General features: G+C 39.8%; 1 protein-coding gene across 2 annotated transcripts in view; it reads left to right on the top strand.

The window, feature by feature from the left end:
• RBMS3 (RNA binding motif single stranded interacting protein 3) overlaps positions 1-23606 on the top strand; it is a gene marked incomplete at its 3' end in the record, with an annotated part of 434589 nt that overhangs the window by 168220 nt on the left and 242763 nt on the right. For both annotated transcript variants that reach the window (XM_084221492.1, XM_084221493.1), the window contains exon 4: positions 13755-13846. In XM_084221492.1, coding sequence (XP_084077618.1) covers positions 13755-13846 — 92 coding nt within the window. The remainder of the gene's footprint in view (positions 1-13754; positions 13847-23606) is intronic.

Here is a 23606-nt window from a genome sequence, read left to right as displayed (position 1 = left end):
CAACAATGCCTTGATGCAATAAATGCAGACTTACTAAGTGACAAAATCCATGATAGGAAGGTGAAATGGGCATCCTAATTAGATGTAGTGTAGACTAAGGGAGGGAAAGGCTGTCTAATACTGTAGTCTGTCTCTCATCATGTCACACCATCATGCTTTGCATGAGACCCTTCATCTGCTCCATCTGCTTGTTTCTAGATACAGGCGAGGAAAGGCTACTCTTCTTTTTCGTGTCTAATGTTTGTCCCAACCATCTGGGAAGAAAAAAGAAAAAATAAGTAATAAAATGACATGACAGAATGGTATGATTTCTGGAAGATGAGGGAGGTTTTCTCTTTCCAAATGTCTTCCCTGTCTGTTGCTGGAACCTCATATTGTCTTCTAGTGTGGGAGAGAGCACTAGGGAGGGTGAAGCTGTTGCACCCCATGAATAGATGAAAATAAATGGCAATCCCCATTTCTGTCAAAGGTTCCAAGCCTGGCACGTGAGGGAATTTGCACCTCTGCTCCATGTTACCCCCTACCCTTGCCCTTAAGAAGTGAAAAATAAACCTGCTCTCAGGGTCATACAACACAATATCACTCAATGTAATAGAAATAACCAGTGCAGAATCTTTTTGATTGCATTATATACAGAAATACGTGGGCATGCCATCTTCTGATGGATGTACCACCTGCCTGGGTCACCTCTGGAAGAGAGTCTAGGTCTGTCCCAGAAATACAAAGCGGTGCCTAGGAAGGTGTAGAGGTAGAGCAGCAAGTTGCTGCCATCACTGTGTAATGGAAATGAGATGGGTTTCCTTTTGTGACCCTTTTGGTCATGGGACCTGAGTAACTCTCTGTTCATTTTTTCAGCCAGCTGATACCTCATCATCTTCCTCCATCCACACCCCTCACTGCTTTCAGGGTGTGGTGGTGTGGGAAGGTGCTTTCCTTTGCGTTTGGTCACAGAAACGGCTTTGAGAGCTACAGGCCAGCAATGAAGCGAGCAGCAAATTTTGTAGCACAACATTTACACTCCTACGAAAGCACAGCCGTGCCTGCCGGATATTTGTCTGGCTAATTCTTGCTGTTGACAGGAAGCAGACATTCAGGCTCAAAACATTTACATATCTCTGCATTGACAACACCAACATGAATTTGGCGTCTGCGCGAGGGATGCGCGACAGTGCCTGTGTCTATTCCCTGTCTCGCCTGCCACAGCAAACCAAGGCTCAGGGACTGACCAAGAGCATGCACACACAAAACTGTGGGCAGATTTCACACTCTTTCGTGAAAAACAAAAAAATAATTTTTGGTCGCCGTTTCTTTATTTCTTTGATGTGGTATATGAGGATCCTGCTGGGCATTTCAAGCGTCTTTTTGTCTTTTTGTGCATTTTGGCTTCCTAGGCAAAATCTGTTTGCTGGGTTTGTGTGTCCCAGCTAAACTCCTTGCTGCTTCCTTTTTCATTTTTGTTTATTTATTGTACTACAGTGATGCACAACCACTCTGCAAACTACTGCAGACCTGGACATCTCAGTAATTCTCTGTATAATTTATAAAAATGGGGATTTTTTAATAATAAAGTATCCCTCATTAATAACAGAATATATCTGACTTGTCCTCACTTTCATTTTTAAAAAGAATATTTTAGTATACCTGCCTTCCTCACATTTACCTTTTATTTTTAAGCCTTGAAATTGATACCTTATACTGGCTTAATGTGGTGAATGTTGTTTTCCATTGTATATTTGGCCTTTCACTGGCAATATATATCAATGAGTTTGCTTCTTAGTTAAATCCTTAAGAGTCTCTGGGGACCATAAAATTAACAGTTCAGAGGATGCCTGAGCATTTAGGAAAAGCTACTGGACGTAGTCCTTGCTGATATTCTTATGATCTGAGTTCAGGATAGGACACAGCAGTCATCACCATCACCAATGCCCACCCACCCCCTCTTTCTGAGGCATGTATCAGATTTCTCATTTATTCTTCAATGATATTGCTGCCAAATCTCCCTCAATACCTGCTTGTTACACGAGGCAATTACATGGAAAGGTAATTAGATGATCCTGAGGACTGGATTTTGAGAAAAAGAAAAAAATCCAATAGTAAGATCGTTTAGCAAGTAATAGAAGAAATCCTGAATGGAAAGTGGGAAGATTATTTTTAGGGAAAGCATCAGATGATTTTGTAAGTGCCCAGGCCATAAATGGCCACAGCCATGGAGGCAGTATATATGGTATAAGGATGTATCAGACAAGATCCTTCCAGTAAGTAAAGGGTGATATTAAAAGAGCTATGTAAGTCACTGATGTAACCCCATGTGGTCATCTAATGTTGAGTTTTCATCATCCACTTCTCAGAAAGACCCAGGATGTCTCTTCCAATCCCATAGTTGTGCCTTTTTTCCCTACAAGCTCTGTGAAGGCTGGTTGTGGCCATGAATTTTAGTGTGCAAGTGGCTTCCTACATATTGGCATTTGTACACAGGGGATTGTTCTCCTCCTGATGCCTCACAGTCATCTTCCAGGGGGCTTCAGCATGGGCTTCAGTGAGCACCTTCATCAGACCTTTGTGGTGTGGGACCCCCATGTTCTGTACCAGCAGGCAATGTTACACACAAGCTGGCACTGAAGAGTTACCTTAAATTCAAGATAGGAAGGAAGGTGTTTGCTTCAGATTCAAATGTTACATTATCCACTTGATTCTTTTTCATGTATTAGAGATATATGATTTCTACTGATAGGAAACTTCTGCTAGTTCCAAATTCAGATTTGATTAAAAGCCTTCACTTTACCCGCTTTATCTGTGTCTCCCTCTTACCTACATTGCAGAACTTTCTCAAATCTGAAGAAAATGGATTAGAGATCTTGAAAAGAGATTTTCTCATGTGATTATTTCTTTTCTTCACTTCATTCTTTTTTTTTCTTTTTTTTTTTTTTCTTTTTTGTTTTCATTTTGTCTCAGCCTGGAAAACTGAAAGCCATTTCTGGCTACCATAATAATAGCATTTTGGAACTTCAGGCTACTAAATAAATGTGGTAGATACATGAAAAAAGGCTCAGAAGGTGCAACTGGTATTAAACCACAAAAGAAAAAAGAACACCCTGGGCAATATAACTATAAAACTTTAAGGATGCTTGCATTTTGATTGTCTGAAACACTAAGTCCAAGTCCAAAATTATTGGGCAAAAATGTATGCTGTGTCTTTAAAATGGATTTTGTCCTTGCCTCTCTGTTGTGGCCTATCCTGCTCTGTGCTGTCCAACTCTGCTGTGCTTTGCCTCCATAGCACAGGTGGAATGCTGTTTTTTACCACCAGTCGTTTCTTGAAAGCCCATTGACCTCTTGCACAAAGGCCATCAGTATTTTAGCATGATGGTGGTGGTGGTATCAGGATCCTTTTCTTAGAAACATGAAATATTCAGAAGGTATTGCTCATCTCTGCCTAAAGCTCCAAGAAATTGTGAGTGTTGATGGGTTGGAATAGGAGCTCTTTGCATGTTATCCAAAATGTTTATCACAGCAAAGGTTGGCATGCTAGAATTGGACAACTGGCATGAAAAAACCATTTCACTTTCTTGGGAAAGTGTTATCATTTTGCTGCCTTTTAGAAACTATAGTTGTTTTCTGAATTACAAGTGGTTTGCATAAAGAACATAAATTGCTGTGCTCTTTATCACTGCTTACTGTGTGACAAATATACAGTCCAATTTTTCAAGTGCGATGTCTTGAAAATGAATGTGTATTTGAAATGAAAACCTTTTCAGTACTTGAGCATCCTCCCTCTGGAACAGACTGGATAATAGCACGTTCATCACCTTGGGTTATTTTAATATTTCCTGAAGCCTGTGCAAGATGCTTTCTATTTTCTTGTCAAAACATACTGAAAAGAAAATTATTTTTAATAAAGTACGGTAATCACAGTGTGATCGCCAAGTGCATCTTCTCTTGTCAGATTGTTTCTTCCTGCTTGCAAGGATTTGCAGTTACTCAATGTTAAGGTTGCTGAGCAATCCAGTGTTGGGAAGAAGAGAATGGAATATTTCATTTTTGACAAAGATCCCTGGGTGATACAAAACATCCTCCTTTGCCTCCTAGAATAGTATCACTGTTTAAAATGAGTGCTGGTAGAGTTGGCTGCTGAGAGATTTCATTTCCCCCCTCCCAGTATTTCATTGCTGTCTTCCATGGGTGTGGTGCACTAGAAGTAAAGCACCCATAGATTCTGTTCTCTATGTCCATAAATTCCTTCTGGAATGCCATGCCAGATTCCAACCCTGAGAGATGCAGGACTGTATTAATGTTCATTTCTAACTAGTCCTCAGGAGCTAGTCTCATAGTTTCTTACATTATGTGCCTTTTTGGTGAACAGCTGGTGGATAACTTGCTTAGCTGTGGGTAAACTGAGGTCCAATATTAGAAGAGAAAATCAGTTGTTTTACAGAGGCACTGGGAGCTTTCAGAAGTAATGGCTGAATGATTTTTTCCTAAACTGTTTCTCTACACCAGGTTTTTTACTCAAGTCGCTCAGGTCTAAAATAAGTGATGGACAAATCTCAAGAGATTTGGTTTCATATCTTACCCAAACATTATCCAAGCTAAGTAAAGCTCTGGAGTCTGCATAACTGAGCATGAAACCTCAGAAGAGCAGACTTTCTCATGAGAGTGTCAGTGTTTCCTGCTGTCTGGAAATACCGAGAAAATAGTCTTTCTTGTGGTATTTTGAAACTTCAGCATCTGGACGTCGCTGTAATCAGAGGAAAGTGAATATGAAAAATAGTGGTTTAAAAAGCAAACCCTTTTCCAGTCTTGTGTGTAAGGGTTCTTTTCAAGTGTTTCAGGGAAGCTTTTAATTGATACTGTAACTCTGGATCTCAAAGCAGGTGATGTAAATCTGAAACTGCAAATTCTGGTTATTTTGTTCTATATGGTGAGGCGCTGAGTGTTTCTCCAGTCAAGGAAAGAAACAGCTATTGTATCCTTCCCTCCTTTTTATATAAATATGTAACTAAGCACTCCTCTTGCTGTATTTCTTTGGGAGAGCATTCTGCTTTCTTTAATCACTGCTTCAAGTGTGAATTTAGCTCAGCTGCAGAACCACAATGACTGTCTCATGCTACAGAAATCTAGCGAAAATAATCCTAATGACTGCATTATATAATTAATGTATTGATAAAAATGTTATGGTGGTAAATACCTGTAATGTTGAATAACACATAGGTTTATATGGCAGTTGTAGACGTAAGATATCCCTGTATTTAAAAATAGAGTTACTCTTCATTTTGAATTTTGACAGTGAATCAGTGGGACTTGCAGAGAGATTTACTTTGAAAGTTAAAGATTGAAAAGTGTGTTTACCTCTTATTCTTCTGACACTGTGAGATTTACAATGTTTTTTCTTTAGTCAGTCCATATTTAGTAACTTGAGCAATGAGTTTTCCATCATTGGTTTTGTGTGATTAATCCAAGTTTGCGTTGTTAGCAAATACTAGGAAGCAGTTCTCAACTTCCCTCTGTTTGTTTTCACCAAGATTTTTGTTCCAAATTTGACAGGTCCTCACAAAGTCTTAGTTCCCTCTCTTTGTGTTTGTGACGTGCTGCAATTAGGGTTACCCATAAGTGTTCACACACGTGTAGGTTCACTTTTAAGGCCCCAAACATTTGTCATATTGTTAGGGATAAGCAAACTGTGTTCTGCCATTTGCAAAATTTGGATTTTTATGGCTATGTTTGTGCTCTTTCCTAGGATTTTCTTCAGTTTGCCAGTCTTTGGGGTTCTGAATTGCCAGGAATGCAATGTAAATTGAGAGAGGGTACTCAAGGGCAATACTGTTTTCTTGATAGGTGTATTTGCTAAATTCATAACTTCTTATGCCTCTCTCCCTCACAGTTGTTATTGTAACCATCTTTCACAAAGAGCTTTTGTCAGTTTTGAGATCTGCTTCTGTTCCTTCAGAGACTAAGATTTTGGAAGCATGAAGTTCCAGAAAAACAGACATGAATATGCATATACACATAGTTACTTACTTGTCGTATAAGTACTTCTTTCCCACATAGCAAAATTTTGTAGATGTCTTTACTGTTTCCTTTACTTATCAGAGACTGACAAAAATAATCTAGAAGCAGTTTAAAATACATTTAAAGATCATCATGAGTTTCCTACTTCAGTTTTGCATTAAAATATTATCATTAGTTACTCAATGCAATTAATAATAACCTGTATTCATATGTGCTCTGCTTAATTCAAAGTAATTGAATGTTCAAATTAAGAATGCGTTTGCAAAGACATCTCTAAAAATTCTATTAGTTAGTGCTGCTTTTCTGCAGTTCTCTTGTTATAAAGGGGATTCAAATAATGCAAGAAGCAAAAGAAATCACTGCAGAAACATAATCAAAGTGACAGTTTTGTGCTGTATTTCCATATCAAGCTAAAGCAAACAAAAAAAATCAGCTATATATGCATACTTAACAATGTAGGTGCATCTCTGGGGAGTGATCTGAAATGAAGGGACTATCTTTTCTTTCTTGCATTTAAGAGTCTTCACTTCCAATTATTTTTCTAACTATATATTAGCTGTTTTAATTAAAAGGTGATGATTCACCACTTTCTAGCCACTGAGAGCATTTTTATAAAGTCGAGATTTAAAAATAGTAATGATGTAGACTATCTTACTATTACTCTGAGCATTTGGAGCTGTAGAAATATTTTAGTACAATTTGAACAGTGAAAGAAAAAGCTGGTTTTGGTAATTGTGTGTTCAAGGGTGATTCAAACTCTCTGCTTGCTAACTCTAATTTTCCAAGGCTTATAAAACTTTTATTTGATTCTTTATCTGAGCATAAAACAATGTCTGAAAATTGCATAGTAAATTACTAGATAATCACTTTTTTGCAGCCTGATTGTCAGAACAAATACTGCCCTTTAAGAGACACTCTAAATAAGTGCTGGGCAAAAGTGAACTTGAAAACTCAAATTAACTTAGGCTTTTGTGAAATCCTAGTGGTTTCTTCTAAGTGTGAAGGAGAAATCTCTCCGATAATTATATTATCTTTGATTATATTATTTGCTTAGCTGTGTACTTATACTAGTGTTTGTGTCAAAACTTCATGCTTGTGTCTGCAAATGTATGCATATATATGTATAGATAAGTGGAAATGATGTCATAAAGTTAAATTAAGGTATTTGTGATAAATATATTCTATTTAATGGCTTCTAAGTAATTTTGATTGCTGCTTCTTCCCTAGGCTGATACTCCTCTCCCTCATCACATTTCCTTTTGGGGGTGGTTCTTAATTTCCAGTCTCTAAGTAACATTAGCAGAAACATTGATGAAAAAAGCAAGTACTCTCTTGAAATTACTTTATCCTCCTTTTTGTCCAAACAACCTCTATACGCCTTGAAGACCCAACCTATATGATATGCTCAGTCTTCTCTCTTCTGGATTTCAGATCTGATATATTGAATTCTAGACAGTCAGAAACAAGGACTGGGAACGTTTTTACATTAGAAAAAAACATTGTATGCTGGTGGCAAGCACAGTTCCAAATGTTCTGATACATCAGACCTAGGGAAAAAAGTTTAGGTATAATGGAATTGTAATAAGCAAATCTGTGTTCATCTTTTAAAAGTTTCTCCACTATTATGTAATATTCTGCAAAATTTACATGCCTTATGCTGCCAAAAGGAGTAGTTGTGACCAAGTCAACCTCTCCAATGTGGGAAAATGTCAGAGCTGGAGTTCCTGCTTTGCCACAAGTTCCCTTAAACGCCCACATCAGCTCCTAGTCCAGAGGGCCTGGCAGGAGTAGGGGCTGCCTGGGACAGTCGGCCTTTTCCATCTGTCAGGAAGGAAGCAAAGAGATTCACTTGCAGAAACCAACCCTTAACTCTTTTGATGAAGTGAGTTTGTTGGCATCAGTGGAACCGGAGGAGCTCCTCGGTATGTGTGAGCTCCCCATCAATGTACTTAGGTGCTTCCAAGGTTAGTGAGCTAGGAGCACTGGCTGAATTAGTGCCCAGACTCCATGCCAGTCTCCTGGCCAGATGGGGCAGTCTCCATCTCTTGCCTCTGCTTGTCTGGATGTGTGGGAGGCAGAAAACAGAGAGTACTGGTTGACTTGAATTCAAGTGACTGGAAGCAGCACCTGGTCAGAGGTGAGATGTGGTGTTTGTCCTTGCGTCAGGGTCAGAGCTCACCATCCCCGACTTCACTTCCCTCGTTTGTCATGGCTTCTCCTTTCTCAGCCCCCTGCCAGAGGTTCCTGTCTGCAGAGCTCCTGTCTGTCAGCAGTGTACCGGGGTGCTCCACTCCTCACTTCTCCTGCTCTTGCCTTTTTTTCCATTTTATTTTGGCCCTGGGTGACGAGGTGGCTGCCGAGCAGGAAGGATGGAGCCTCTGCAGGGACACGAGGCTGTGCAGTGGGACAGGGAGGAGGGCAGGGCAGGCTGGTGTGGTGCAGATTGGCTCAGCAGCCGTGGCAGCTCCCTTTCCCACGGTGACAGCAATGACAACTGCCATCAGAGTGTCTTCCATGCAAAAAGGCACCTTGGTGTGCTAGCTGTGAGCACTAACTGGGGGGCCAAGCTACTAGGATACCCCAAACCTGCTGCTCACATGCACTGTAAATAACTAATGCTGCTTTCAGCAGTGCCTGAGGAGCTGCCTCAATGCTCCAAAAAGGCAGCAAGGCTCTCACTCCTGTCACTACACCAGCAGAGCTCCCCAGAGGTGAAGTGTAAAGCCCATGTGTGCCAGGAGAAGCTCACCTCTGCTCTGTGCCACCGTCCAGCACTTCACAAGAATTACGGGAACCTCAAGTGGCAGGCAGTCCCTTAAATTATTTGCATTACCCCTAAGTACCCGATCCATCAGGGCAATTCAGAGTTTGATGTCTAAGAGCCCTACACACCTGCAATTATTTAAATCCACAAGATTGCACCCGTAGGTATTTGCAGGCACAAAATTGTTGGCATAAAATTAGAGGCCATTTCCTAAAACCTGTGCCGAAATTTTGATGATATACTATATGAGGGGTTGTTATTTTGAAATGGATTTGTGGAAAGCAATTGAAAATCTCCAGGCATCCCATCTGTGTTTAAAGTAACAACAATAACAAAACTTTAAATTAGCATAGGAGATTTAAGACATTTCAGGAAAACATTGATTAAATCTGCCAATGAAATGAACGTGTTTGGCGAGTGACCTAATTAGTGTATGCTTGGTTCTTTTTCACTGCACTGCTTACCACTAATTGCTGTTCTGCTGGTCTTCTCCTGACAAGTAAGAAAAAACAAGGATGAGGGATTTGTTGAGGAAATAGTGACATTCAGTTTTAATTCATTTGAACCTGCTGCCAAGCTTAATTATGGAACTGAGAAACTGAGACCAGGAGGCCTGCAGCCATTTAGGTTATAGGGGACGGAGATGTTTAGTGTCTGCCAGTGTATTTGGGTAGCACTTATTGCAGCCAGCTATAAACTTGAGTTTGCTGATGCTTAGCTGTTTTCTTTCCCCCACAGGTTAAAAAAAAAAACCCCTTATACTGGTTTTATTTTTAAAATTTAATTATTTAGCCCTAATGGCATCAGGCCAGTACAAAATTATGGGCACTGTGTTTCTTAAAGGAAAGGTTTAACAATTATTTTAGATAGTCTTGTCCTGGGTTTCTTTGAGTGTGTGCTTGCATGTAGGAACTTGTAATATGTAATTCTACCAAAAAACCTCAGGATCCTGGAGGACTTGTAGCACTGGAGTACCAAAGTCACCCTCAGTCTAAGTACACTTGAGGAGAGGGGTTCGTGTTAGTGATAAGTTCAATTCCCGTGTCTCAAAGCAGTAGGGGACAACACAGCTTTCCTTATTTGTGTTTGGAGTTCTTAAAGGAAAATGTCAGGATGCTTCAGGAAAAAAGGGGAAATAGTTTTGGTTTTGGTTTCCTGTGGCGGTGATGGATTCTTGTGAGCACAGTCTGAAGGTCCTGGTTTAGAATCCGAGTTCATTTTTCATGATGTTCTGCATAAAAACTGGGGGGGAAAAACGTATAATCCACTGACCAGAATGTTTACAAGGCAGGGAACACACAATAAAAATGCAGAGGAGAAAGAAGGAAAAAAAAAAGCTGTGGAATTTGAGTCTAGCAGAGGGACGGTCTGGTGGGGCTTGCACTTGTTTTTAAAGGAGGAAAAAGAAATGTGTTTTCTTAGAGCAGTGTCTGATTGGCAGACACTGCTCTGAATTTCATCCCAGGGGATGATTCCAACCATTTTCCTACCTTTTCCCAGGAGGAGCCAGGGAACAGAGCAGGGATAGATGCTGGAGCAGCCAAACCCAGCCACAGTGCACCTGCCAGGGGCAGCCACAGCAGCCCAGTTCTGCTGGCAGGGAGCACAACCCACTTTAGCCATAGCCTGGACAAGAGGGAAGGGCTCTCAGCACAGGGAGTTTGGGGCTTCATTTACACTTTGGAGAACACTGGAGAGGATGTTCCACGATCCAGTTTTAGCTTTTGTGGGGGCTAAGCTTCATCCACTCAGACAAGTATATTAAAGAAAAAGAAACAAAACAAGAAAAACCCAACACACAAAAACCCAAAACCCAAACAGAAAAACCAACACTATTTGGTTAGTGCCCGAGACACAAAAAATGAAGTGAGATTATAAACAAATGAAATATTTCAGTGTAGGTCACTAACATAGACTGTAAACATCTACGTGGAAGAACGGAAACTGTGCAAGAAGGGATCATGCCTGGTTTTCTGTTATATAGCATTGCAGGGTTCTTGTAAGGATACTTGAATGCTGAAACAGCCTGGGAACTTGGCTTCCCTTACGGCAGATTGATGTTCTTTGGACGGGTTTTCAGCCATGGAGTGATTTTTGTCCTGATGTTCTGTGTGTGGTGGAGAGATGTGTCAGGAGGGGGGAGGGCTAGAAAAAGATATTTGGAATGGAAATGAGCTTGAGGGAAGGAAAAAGAACAGCTTTGCAGTGAGACTGGGAGTAGTAATACTAGAATGCATAATGGGAAGCTAAAGATGTGGGTTTTTTGTCTCGAGACTCTACTGGATCTCTGATATGGTCATAGAGCCCTTTGTGTCCACTGAAAAAATTCTTAGAAGATATTCATGGTTTTAGATATTATGGACTAATGTTACTCCTCAATGATTTATTATGCTAGATATACCTGATATCTATGATACAACACTGGAATATTCTTACACATTCTGGTTTTTATTTATAAGCAAAACTAACTTAGCTGTGAATAATTACTGTGCTGTCTAGAAAGTCAGATTAAAAATAAATTCCTTTCTATTTCTTCATGCATGAAACCTGCACTGTACACTGATGCTAAATATAAAAATCTAACTCCATTATCTGTGTTTAATGACAATGTTAAAATTACTTTGCACTTTTACCTCCTAACTGTTGGGCATGGAAATGGTGAGAAATAACAAACAATTCAGTTTCCTGAGAAGACCACCTAACTGTCCTAAAAAGTAATTTTCTCAGTGTTTGATCCAAGCCATCTCATCACTTCCCAAGATGTTTCAGATTTCCCATTTGACAGCTCTGGCTGCTTGTCAGGATCTCTCATTTAGGAAACTGGAAGTTGCATCAATTGTATCTCCTCCTTCCTCCCAGAAGATTCCCTTCCAGAGGGCAAAGGCTTCCAGGGAGGACTCTTGCTCCCTTGTAGCATGTTTTTTAGTTCAAAGCAGCATCAGCTTTACTGCTGCTCTGCAGCGAGAAGAGAGCTTGGATAGCACTGCAAAGGAAAATGCCATGTAGGACAAGCTGATTTAAAAATGGCTTTCAGTAAAAAAGGAAAATCAAATGAGGGAATCAGAGAAGGTCAAAAACTCCTCACAACCCCAAGCTGATCAAACTCTAGTGTTTATTAGATTTGTTATCACAGTGTCCCTCAATCTGTCAGTGTCTGTATCAAGTCTCCCTCAATCTGTAATGATGCCGTACCAATAAAATTCTCCCCAGTCCTCCCCACGACAAGAAACCCTCCACCAAACAAACCAAAATACAAAACTGAGCAAAGAAAAGAAAGGTTCAGATCTTGACTTTGCTACAGAATAGTGCTTTTCATGCTCCTTAAGTCAGCAGTGTCTTTAATAATTTTGTCTGCTTCTTTTTTCTTATTTCTTTTAGTTTTCTTAAAACTTTGTAGATGAGATTTAAGCCAAGAAACAAAAACATCCATGTGCAAAAATTTCTTTCAGGATTGGCCATTGAGCAATGCATGCACACCAAAATAATAGTAGAAATGTTTGTAATTTGAGGGGCAAGGTGATAACAAGCACACAATCTTATACCTCGATTTGGTGCAGAGAGGATGGCAGTGAAGTCTCCCAGGAGTAGGAAGAAAGGCTGGGAAAAGAAATACAAATGGATACAGCAGGAAATCATATCTGTGGTTGCCTCCTGTAGGATGTGTATTGACCTAGTAAATGGAGATGTCTGCAAAGAAGCTATAAATATGCTTGTGCTAATATTATTAAAGCTTTCAGGCAGTTCAGTTTCATCCATATGTCTTTCCAGAGAGAAGCCAAAGATGTGGCCCTTGGCCACAGCTTGTCTGAGCAGCACATGCCTACCTGCACTGTAATTGCTTAATAAGATGTAGGGGTTTTCCCTGGATGGATTGTGAAATATATGCAGCTGCCTAAATAGGTGCTTGGTGAGATTTTTAGATCTTCCTAATTCAGTTGAAATCTTTATGAGCAAGACATTTGAATGCTGTTGAAGGTCAGAGAGAGCTCAGTGCTTTAAAAATTGTGGAAAGTCGATTCCTTGCCTTCTTATCCCTGCTTTATGCCTTTAGGAAAACAGAAATACTTTCAGAGTTTTTGCTACCCATTAGGGGCATAACAGCACTGGGCTTGCTTGAACATACCACTGTTGCTGGCTAAAGGAAGAAAAAAAATGGAGAAAGAGGAAGAGAAGATAGGAAGTGACTGTTTGATTAATATACTAAACTAATGCAAATACTGGGAGTAAGAAAGCCACTTAAAAGCAGATGATTATCCCTTGCCAATCCCTAAGATCTAACCTCTAAGCTGTTGTTCAGATGATACCCCAAAGCAATTCCTGGCAGAGATCTGTCCCTTGTTCCAGCAGAGAGAGCAGGGAGATGAAAGGGATGTGGTTTAACCAAAGCTGAGACTTGGCTATCTCATCATCTCCTAGAGCTATCTGGCAGTTGCTTGTAGAGCACACATTGGGATTTCTCCCTGAACTGGTCCCCTTGCCCCTGCACACATGGCCCCAGCCTGCCACACAGACTTGTTGCCCTCCTCCTCTGAAGCTTAATCTTTGTATGGCTTTGAAGGAGGGAGAAGGAGTGTTTTCTCATGAAACCACCCACTGCCAGCTGTAGCTTTGTATCCCAGGAAGGTCCATAATGTTACCTTCTCTTATGGAAGAGATGGAGCAGGACTCCAGAGCACTGAGTGTGTGTGCCCTTCTGCTGCCAGGGACCTTTAATCTGTTAGGACAGACAAAGACCTGCCTACACTCCCCCTCTGCTTCATATCTACTGGCACTTTGAAGCTTCAGGTCACTGCATTCCCTTAAACCCCACTAGGTTCAGGAGAAAAGAGGTGACAAATACAGGTGTGGTGGCAGTGCTACTGCAAGATTATGAGACTGTGTGAGAGGATGGAAAGATTTTTCCTTCTTTATGAAAATAAAATCTTTATCTGTGCTCATAACATGGATAATACTGAAAAACTGTATTTATCTGTTTATTTTCCAGGTTATGGTTTTGTAGATTTTGACAGTCCTGCAGCAGCACAGAAAGCAGTAGCATCTCTCAAAGCAAATGGCGTGCAGGCGCAGATGGCAAAGGTAAGAACTCTGTCATTGCAGGTTTATTTCAGCTGTTAGGTTACATTTACAAGGGTTTGTTTTGCTCCTGTTTTTCTTAAGGTTTTGAATTGGTTATTCCAAAGATTCTTTCATCCTTTGGCTCCAGTGCCTTGTTCATGGTTTGTCTGTGTTCTTGAGAGTTGTGTCTTGTGTAATGGGCTCTGCTCTGATTCTCTCTCTGTACCCCTGTTTGGAGAGGGTTGTAAGAAAGAGCACTGAAGTGGAAGAGCATTGGAAATGCCTTTTGCTAAGTACTGGGTGAAAGAGTTGCCTTTTCTTCACCTTGAAGTTGTCTTCATTTGGTTGCTTTGCTTTGGAAAGTTAATCTTTTCTGATGGGGGTGGTGGGCTTTTCTGAAGGAGGAATTGATTGACCATAATGAAAATCTGGTTGATCTGCCTAGGTTTGGCTTCTACTGCTTGATGATGTTTTTTTTTTTTTTTCTGTTTTGAGGACATAAATGAGAGTGTAGAAAGTTGCTGAAAGAATAGTTTCTAAAGGCTCTCTGGAGATGATTTGCATCTGCTCACAGAGGCTGCAGGAGCCATAGAAGGAGCAAAGGGGCTGATGGTGAGGCAGGTCTCATAGTAATGACCATCGTGTGGTCCAGCTGTTGCCTTTCTGAAGGTGGAATAATGTGTCTTTGGGCTCTAGACTGTGTCAGCCAGCAAAAATAGCTGTTGCTTTCTACTTTAAAAATGCCTTGCCTGAGAATCACAACAAGAGCTTAGTAATGTCTGATTTAGTCTCTCTAGAAATGATGCTGTCCTAGAATCTAAAACAGTGAAAGCAAGCAGGTAATTACAAAAAAAGAGGGAAATCAACAGATAAACAACCATCAGATTTGAAGATTTCCACTTAAAGGAATGTTGGTGGTTTAAACCTTTGTTTTTCAATGATGTCTTAGCAAAACCATAGTTTTGTTTTGGTGTATGGGTTTTTTATTATTGTTTTATTTTAGGGAGAAAAGTAATTGCTGGTAAATGAGGTTCTTTTGCCTTCTACTGAATCACACTCAGTGTGCCTGAAAGAAACTGGATGTCAATGATGTATTTCTGTTTAAAAGCATCCCACAATGCAAGCTAGGCTGTTTTATTGGTTCTTAGTTTTTATTGACATATGGTGATAAAAAATATTTGCTTCAAATGGGTAAAAGATGGCAAGCAGAAGAATGTGAACTTCTGCTAAGGATTGTGCTATTTTATTTCTCAGATATACAGCAGCTCCTTGTTAAAATATAGGCAATTTGATGCATTAGTCAGGCTGTGAAAAAGAAACCAAAGACAGGAGATATGTTTTCTCCTAATGATTGATATCAAATAGCCCTTTCTAGAAAGGAGTAAATCTATATAAATCTGTAAAAAAATCTAAATCCATATAAAACCGTACAGTTATGGATTTAAAATTACAGATTTAAAGATAGGATTGAAAGATAAATCTATGCTTGGGGTTGTCAGGATTCAGAACGATGAACAATTGCAATACTTATATCATGGAAACACTAGAAAAGATGGTGGCTTAAAACATTGTGGTTTGGATTGTCCAATATTTAGGGACTAAAAGCAAAAAGCAAAGCCTGATGTTTTCAGAGTGGGAAGAGCTGTACCAGCCCTTGGTTGGTTCATTTTCTGGAGAACCTGTGGCAGGAGCAGCTTTTTGCCCTGTGAGATTTTGAGGAGGCTGATGTATTCAGATTTGTTTGCACAAGACTGACTGTATTTTTATTATTTAGCCATGGTGCCTGGAATCTCAGATAGATTCTTTTTAGTGTGTTTGATAGCTCAAGATAAATATACAACTGACTTTTCTTATCTCTGAAAAAATCTAAGTATTTAGAAAAATGAGGTTTCAAAGGAAATTGAGATGACTCCACACAAAGTACCTCACATTGCTGAGAAGGCAGGAGCCTGGGAAAGCAAATCCATTGGAGAAACATGTCAGTTCTTGCACATGTTGGAAGCCAAGTTGCATAACAGGGCTGAAAGACAGCATTACCTGCCAGTGTCAGAATTAACAGTGAGGGCTCAGAAGAGTTTTGAGGAAAGGGGCAGAACAACAATCTAACCTGCATTTCTGGAAGTTTAGCCAGAGCAGTTTTGTTTCAAGAACTGCTTTAATTAGTGGCAGCTCTCAAATAAAATCGAAATAAAAAACTTTAAGTCTGAAGAAATTCCCTAAACCTTTTGTATGCCATGCTTTCATAGTATTGGTGTCCTCTTTTACTCTGCATTGCAAAGCAGTGAAACTGCCCTGTGTAGAGGCCAGAGTGGAGACAGACTGTAACCTGTGCTCAGCAAGTGTCAAAAAATCTCGGTCCAGCTGTGGATGCTTTTGAGTAAAGGTGAAAGAGGCATTGGCCAACTCTTTCTATGTGCTGGCCTTCTTCAGTAGTGAGAGAAAATATGCTGAGGTGTCGGGATTGTCTGTGATGTTTTCCTGGAGAGAGCTCTTGCTCGGAAAGAGTGGTTCTTTCTCAGTTTTAACACAATATAATTTTTCTCATAGAAATCCAGGAATCTTCTTTGAAAAACAAAAAGCAGAACTGAACCCCTGTCCATGTTGGCTAGCAGAAGTATCTTGTGGATACTTGTGTAAAATATACTCATTTTATCGATGCTAAAATACAGCCGCCTCCCTCTTTTTTTATAGAATTTGGACAGCATTTTGGCTGATTTTGTTTCAGAGTGCTGCCTCTGGAAGAAGGTTAAACTCTGGTGGATTGATGCTCCAAGTCCCATCAGTATTGGAAGGCTTGTTCTGTCGAGGCTACTACACCCCATAAACCCAAAAAAGGGGAAAAAACCAACCGTTAAACATGTCTGAATTTCTTTTTTTGTTCTGGTTTGAAGCAGGCGAGTGAAGATTTGGCTGAGGGAGAGGAGCAGCAGTAGCATGCCTGCAGAGGTGGTGGTGTCAGCTGAGGAGATGAGGTCTCCTGTGGCCCACTTGGTGGGACAAGGACCCACACAAGGACAGGACCCACACAGCCTTCCACCCACAGGAGAGCTGTGTGAGGCTCTTGCACTCGGGTGTTGTCACCTGGCTTCTTTTGCATTTCTCTCTCAGAGATATTTGAAGCAGGAGTTGTGAGCACTTCTGCTGTCCTGTGTTCATCTAGGTTTGTCCATCTTTCTCAAAAGTGCTCATTAAGCATTTCGTTTATTGATCCCTCGGCTATGCAGCTGCTGAGGGATGATTTCCTAGCTGGCCTGGCGTATTTTGCTGTGTGCTTCCTGTGTACCTTTGGACATGCAGATTCATTTCTGTATGTGTAGCGCCTGCTTGCTCAGGCTCGTGGAGTCCAGGTTTTTTTTGGGGTTTATATTCCCGCTAAAAATGGCACAACTGATACGCCTCTGGATAATCTCACAGGAATTATTGATTTGGTTGTCTCTTTATGCTAGGGACTACAGAAACATGACAGAAAAAAAACATTGCTTATGTGCATGATTTATAGATCAGCTTAGGTTTTTTCCAGATGCTCCTTTCCGGCATTTCCTAGAAAAATATTATATACAGAATATGGAAAATTAATAAGGAGAATCTTAGTAATATGGGAGTTGGCTCACACAAGTAGGCAAAGAAGCCTAGTACACATGAAAAATGTATCACTGTTCTAATAAAATCTGTAGACACATCTATTCTTGGGATTTGCAATAGTCCTTCACCCAGAATTGCACATTCATGAGGACACTTCTTAATCTACTTTATATGTAAGTTTTAATGATGCCAAGGAGTCTAAATCACCTGAAAAATCAATAGAAGTCTGCTGTCTAAATAAATTTGAGCCTCTGAGCTTGTGTCAGCCTTCAGTTGAACTGTGCAATCAGTTCATCCCTTCACAGACATTTGGGGTCCTCTCTACCATTTTTTATTTCCAGTTCTAGTCTGCTGTAAGATTGCATAATGTGAAAGTTCAGGCAGAGGTAGGTTCTTGCAGAGTATCTAATAGCTTCTTTAATACCTGGCAGCCCATCTTGAGTATTGAAACAAATGCCTTCCCCAAGGAAGGGTTTTCAGTCCTGCTTTTATAAGGATTAAAAATGTATTTGATCTTGTGTATCTTCTCTGGGTTTTCCTTTTCTACATATAATGCATTTAGACATCCTCAAGACCTGAGTGAAAAATGCGGATATTGAAGGAATATTTAATTAGTGCTGGCAGTTGTCTAAGTCCAAGGAATAATTTCTTGACTACTCTGCTGCAGTAATTGCCATCCAGAGAGTACATTGCAGGAACTGGTTCTGAGAAAGGGCTGTGCCAGTAGGCTCTGATGTGTTTTCCTCCACAAGGGAATTGCAGTAAGTGATTTTGCTTCTTGTGTGATATTTTTCTCATCTTTCCATCATGCAGAAGCTTAAATACAGGGAGCAGTCACCATTTAGGTGAAAGATAAAAGGGAGCTATTTCCCACAGACCAGAGCAAGCACAAGGGCTTCTAAAGAGAAACAGAGAGCTGGTTGCTGTATAGTTAAATAGACAGATTTTCTCCAGGAACCAAGGAAAAGGAAATCCCACAGAAGAAAATCTTATTTATTTTCCAGACTTTTGCGTAGGTTTTAAGCATTGCTCTGGTATGAGTCAGCTGACCAAATAATCGTTCTGTCTGCTTATTTTTCAGCTTCCTATTCTCTTATTTTTTAATGACTTTCCTTTTTTTCTCTGTCAGACACCAATACTCTAAAGGCTGATCCTTAAAATGGAAAAACTCTGATGAAAACCCTTCTTTCCAATGTTCTTCTAACCTATTTTAATGAAAAGTTTTGTTTGTTTTTGCCATTTATATTTTCATTAAAATAATTAGAATGCTGTCCGTACAAAATATGAAATATGGCCTACACACATGATACACTAGTTTCCTAATTCATGATTGAAATGTCTGCAAATTTTAGCTAAGAAAACCTCAGGATATGGAGTTTTTTGATAATATTTTTGGTTAACAGCCCTATGGACTGAGCTAACCTTCCTTTTGAAACCAAAGTGGGATTCTAGGAGTTTCGGAGCTCAATTTGAAATTGTCAGGCTTTGTTTTACTCCTGTGCTTTAATTATCAGATATCCCATCCCCACCAAACTGCGCCATCTAATATTTGCATCGGTGGTTTATAAAACACTGGGACAGGCGCTGGTGCCTCTGGAAACCTCTCCGTGCTCTGCAGTGTAGGAGAAGCTGGGAACATGGCTGTGCTGGCCACCTTCCACCTCGTTTCTGAATGAATTGCACAGCCAGGCGTGGGCTGCTGCTGCTGCAACACTTGTCAGAGACGTTTGGCACAACTCTTGTACGTGTGTGGAGCACTCTCCAGTGAGCTCTCCTCTCATCTTCCCAGAATGTGCACCCTCTCTCCCTGTGCTTTTGCACAGCACTTCCTGGCTGACCAATACTGACCTGAGTTGGTAACAGTCCTGGGTTCTACAAAAATGGAAAGTTACAGCTGGAAAGAAATGAGAGGTAGCTCAGTTAAGATTTGGAAATTACACATGCAAGTGTTTCTCTCTCTGCTTTGATTTCTTTTACCAAGTCAGCCATACCAAAGGTATCAGGCAGAAGCACTAACTAGAAGTTCCAAGGTTCATGTACTTATCAAAGGCTTATCAAAGTCATGCTGTCCTCATCCTCTCTTGCCTGCTTACCTGTTTTTCATAAATTATATTTTACTCTTGGGATAAGGAATCATAGTTTCCCAGATGGAGCTGGCCTTTAAGTGCTAGTTTTGTAAATACAGGATTTTTTTCTGTTTCTTAAAGAAGAATCACTGACAAAGCAAGAGCATTAAGAAGATGCTAAATTATTTGTTGATATTAGGCTTTATATCGAAATTTATTAGGACAATATGCCTGGAAGGTTTTCTTGGTCAGTTTTGTGGGGTTTTTTGGTGGGTTGGTTTGTTTTTTTTTTTTTTTTTTTTGTGTGGTTATTTTTGTTTTGGTTTGGTTTTTTTTGTTGTTTTTTTTTGTGGGTTTTTTTTGTTTTTTTTTGTTTTTTTTTTCTAAGATGAAACACTGTCTAAATTCAGGATTCAAATCACAGATGTGCCAGCAAAGGGCTAACTTTAAATTTCAGAAAATCTCCAGTAGCAGGTGACAGTGTCCTATGAGCATCCTAGACAATAAAGACTAAAGCAATGAGTGGCTTTGCACAAACAATAATAGATTGGGGTAGTAGCAAAGATGCATGACATTAATGGAAGGACTTCCCAGTCTTATCCAGCCTTGTAAATTTTATGCTTCTACCTGAGAACTGTATGGTAGCCAGTGTGAAATGATCTTAAGATGCTTTTCCTTCTTTCAGATGTGCATTCACAAGGCAACATAGAATGCATTAGTTTGAGCCATTCTTGAAAGAACATTAAGTTATCCTGGGGGTACTAAAATCCAGCAGTCCTTTCACACTTGCATGTGTTGCTCCTAAAAATGTGTGGATCAGCATGAAGGAGGGTATGCACATCAACAGTGTTTGAACCACACCTGCCAAATTTATAAACAATAATTTCTTTGGGGGTTTTCAGAAGTGCTTAACTTGACATAATTCTACTCTCTGAAAGTGCATGGAACTTTACTGTTGGCCAATTGAGAGGAATTAGGTCAGTACTATGTTCCTTTGTTCCCAAAAATTGTAGCTCAGCATCTTTCTTAACCACTAAGTTAGCTTAGAAAATCTTACAGCACACACAGTCATGTTTATTCTCTAGCTATCACCTCAGATAGACCTGGCTATGGTATTTTCCTTCCCTTTTCAAGTGCTGCTTTAGTTTCTAGATTTACTTGCTTTTTTTTTTTTCATACTGTAACTTCATCTAACATTAAAACATTCCTCTCCCTTTGAAAATTAAAATACAAACAATCAGTAAATATATCCACCTCCATGCTATTAATGCCTTGCGCCACAGAACAGATGCTGAAAGTGAAAAATGTAGCCAACTTTTAAGCTGAAGAATAGTGGAATTACTGGGTTCTTTTCGGGTTATGAACTTCAGCCAAACAAGAGTTGGCCTTTTTTCATAAATACACATTGTTCTTGACTTTCCTCTGACTTGGAACACATTTGAATTGGTAATAATACAGCTGAAATCCACAGAGCTTTGGCAGTCTAAGCTGGGGAGAAGAATGGGGCTCCCTATCTTTAGCACTCACATAGCTATACATCTTGGAAGCTCTTACACGCTCTTTGCAAACCCTTTATGTTTGCAGAACAGGAAATCTGAGTCCTGCAAACGAGTTAAACACTGGAGTCAGATTAATTCTTTTTTGCCTCCATACTCAGGAAACTCCAAACGCCCCACAGAGGAGTTATCCAACCACAACTATGCAGCTTGGGAATCTGCAGCTCAGACTGAGCAGAACTATGTTCTAAATTCAGTAAGCACAGCTTTACTCACCAGGAAAAAGCCAGCACACGCTGAAATGATCAAAAAACTGTGGTTTTAGAAAATATTACTGTGGTAGAAAATGGACATAGCCTTTTTTTCAGTGACATATCATTTAATTACATTCTTCTGTAGATCAGCCTGAGGACAGTGCTTTTGTAAGGTGAGAAACAAAAATTCATTGTATCTAGCATGATGATTCGTGTGACCGCCAGCAGGAGGATACGTGCATGCTTTTTGGGGTACCGCTTAGTCTGGGCTGAGACACAGCTTTAACAAAGCAATGCAATTTGTGTGAAAACCAGGCCACTTTCAAATTATTTGGTCTGATTTGGAAAGCAGGTGTGCAAACTTCAGTGGCGTTTCTTCTGAGTTGATGCGAGTGCCTGTATAACAGCTCATCAGCCTGGAAATACACAGGTGCACACTCTACCAGTAAACACAAATGTACCAATAATATGCATAGATATTCCCTGTGCAGTTATGCATCCCCTCTGAATATCTAAATGTTACTGTATTAGTGAATACTCTGCTTGTTATTTCTTTATTAATGACTGTCTCCCATTCAACTGACGTGACTGAGTAGTCTGGCTGTAATTTAAATAAATTTTAGTTTAGATGCAGTTTTGTTCACTAATGAATGATAATTTTTGTCACTGTATTAGGAAACTCTATTTTTCCTTTGTATAAAAATATGAAATTAGGTTGTGCCTATGCTATATGCAACATACTGAGTCATAATGGAAGCTCAGTGAATTTTTTAGTCCTTTCCCTTTACAAATTTTTGCTCAGGAAGGGAGATAATGATGACATGAACAGTTGAATTCTATTCGTAGTTGTGATAAATTAGCTTTGATGTGATCAAAATAAATGTAAGAGATATAAGAATGTAAAACCCATTCTGGCCATATTAGACCAGAATAAAGTTCCTTCTGATATCAGATTCTCTTTCTGATAATGCACTATAGTATGTGCCAACAGAGGAGTACAAGAACCAGACAAGCATCTGAGGATACTTCCCCAGAGTAGTCTCTTAGCCTCTAGCAATTTGCAATTTGGGATTTCTTCAGCTTGTATTGAATAGTCATTTGTAGAAATGCCTCCCCATCCCCAAATAAACAATTTATGCTGCCTGTTTTGCATTTAAAATTTTGGCAGCACAACATCCAGCTTTAAGAAATTCTTCAGTTTAGCTTCATGTTCTTCCAAGATCCATCTCCTTTGCTTGCTCTAGACCTGCAATGTAGATTTCATTGATTGCTTGCTAATTCTTGTATCAGGAGAGACAGAAGGCTCTTGTTCCCTATGAATCCTTTTCACTGCACTTATGATTTTATAAAATGCAATCATAACTTCCTTTAATCCCTGTTCTGTTTCCAGCTTTAAGAAGGATGTGCCAGGATGTGCGTGCGTCAATAAGGATGTGGTTCTTAGAAGCGAGGAGCAGTTGCTAAGTAATGAACGTGAAACATGTTAAAGTGGCTTTGTAATACGAGAGCAGAGCTGACAGGAAGCTTAGAGGGTCATTTTATATCAATATGTTGGCCATGAGGCAAGTATTGCTAATGCTGCGTAGTGCTGCAGCCTGGGAAATGGGAAAATGGGCACAGAGAGGAATAGTACATTTGGCTGGTATCAGGTACTTTGTAAGGCAGTCCTCATTTTGCACGAGGATAAATGCACATATTTTATTAAGCCTAGGAAAATCAATTTTTAAAATAAGAACTGTCAGGTTTAGAAAAATGTACCCCAGAAATAATTGAAGTGTTAAAAAAATGTAACAGAGCTATTCCTTTAAAGCAGCAAGAGAAGTATAACCCCAAGTATGAGGACATGTGTTCAGTGTGTCAAAAGGACATATACCCAACTCCCCCCATCTCTGTATAAATAAGGCATTATAAATAATTGCCTTAAAGTCTGGAGTTGTTTGGTCACAGCTTTTGCTAAATATTAGATCAAATTAATATCTTTCATACTGATGAATAATACCTGAAACTGATGCCACCAATGGATCAATATCTGGCCAATTCTCTCAGTGGGGTTAAGGAGTTTATCTTTGCCAGGGGCTACTGAAGCACCCCTGTGCATTTTGTCTTGCACCCACTGCTTGGGCATGATGTGACCAGCAATGCTGCAGCACATGCCTTCATGTCTAAACCCAGGAAAGAACTGCAGCAGATGTCATGCTGTGCAATGAATCAATCCTTATTTAGGAGAGATTTATATTCATATTTTTCTTTGTCCAGAGCTCATGGTAGAAAATGTTAATAATTTTATTAGTCATAGCTCAAAATGGTGGACATGTAGAACCAACTAGGGGCTCTAAATTGCCAGTTCTTCCCCTGTGTAGGCAGATGGAGTCTTTCTGTGATT

This window comes from Fringilla coelebs (genome assembly GCF_963513975.1).
Source record: "Fringilla coelebs genome assembly, chromosome: 1".
NCBI lineage: Eukaryota > Metazoa > Chordata > Aves > Passeriformes > Fringillidae > Fringilla > Fringilla coelebs.
The sequence above is the reverse complement of the archived record's forward strand: the minus strand, read 5'-3'. Positions and strand labels throughout refer to the sequence as shown.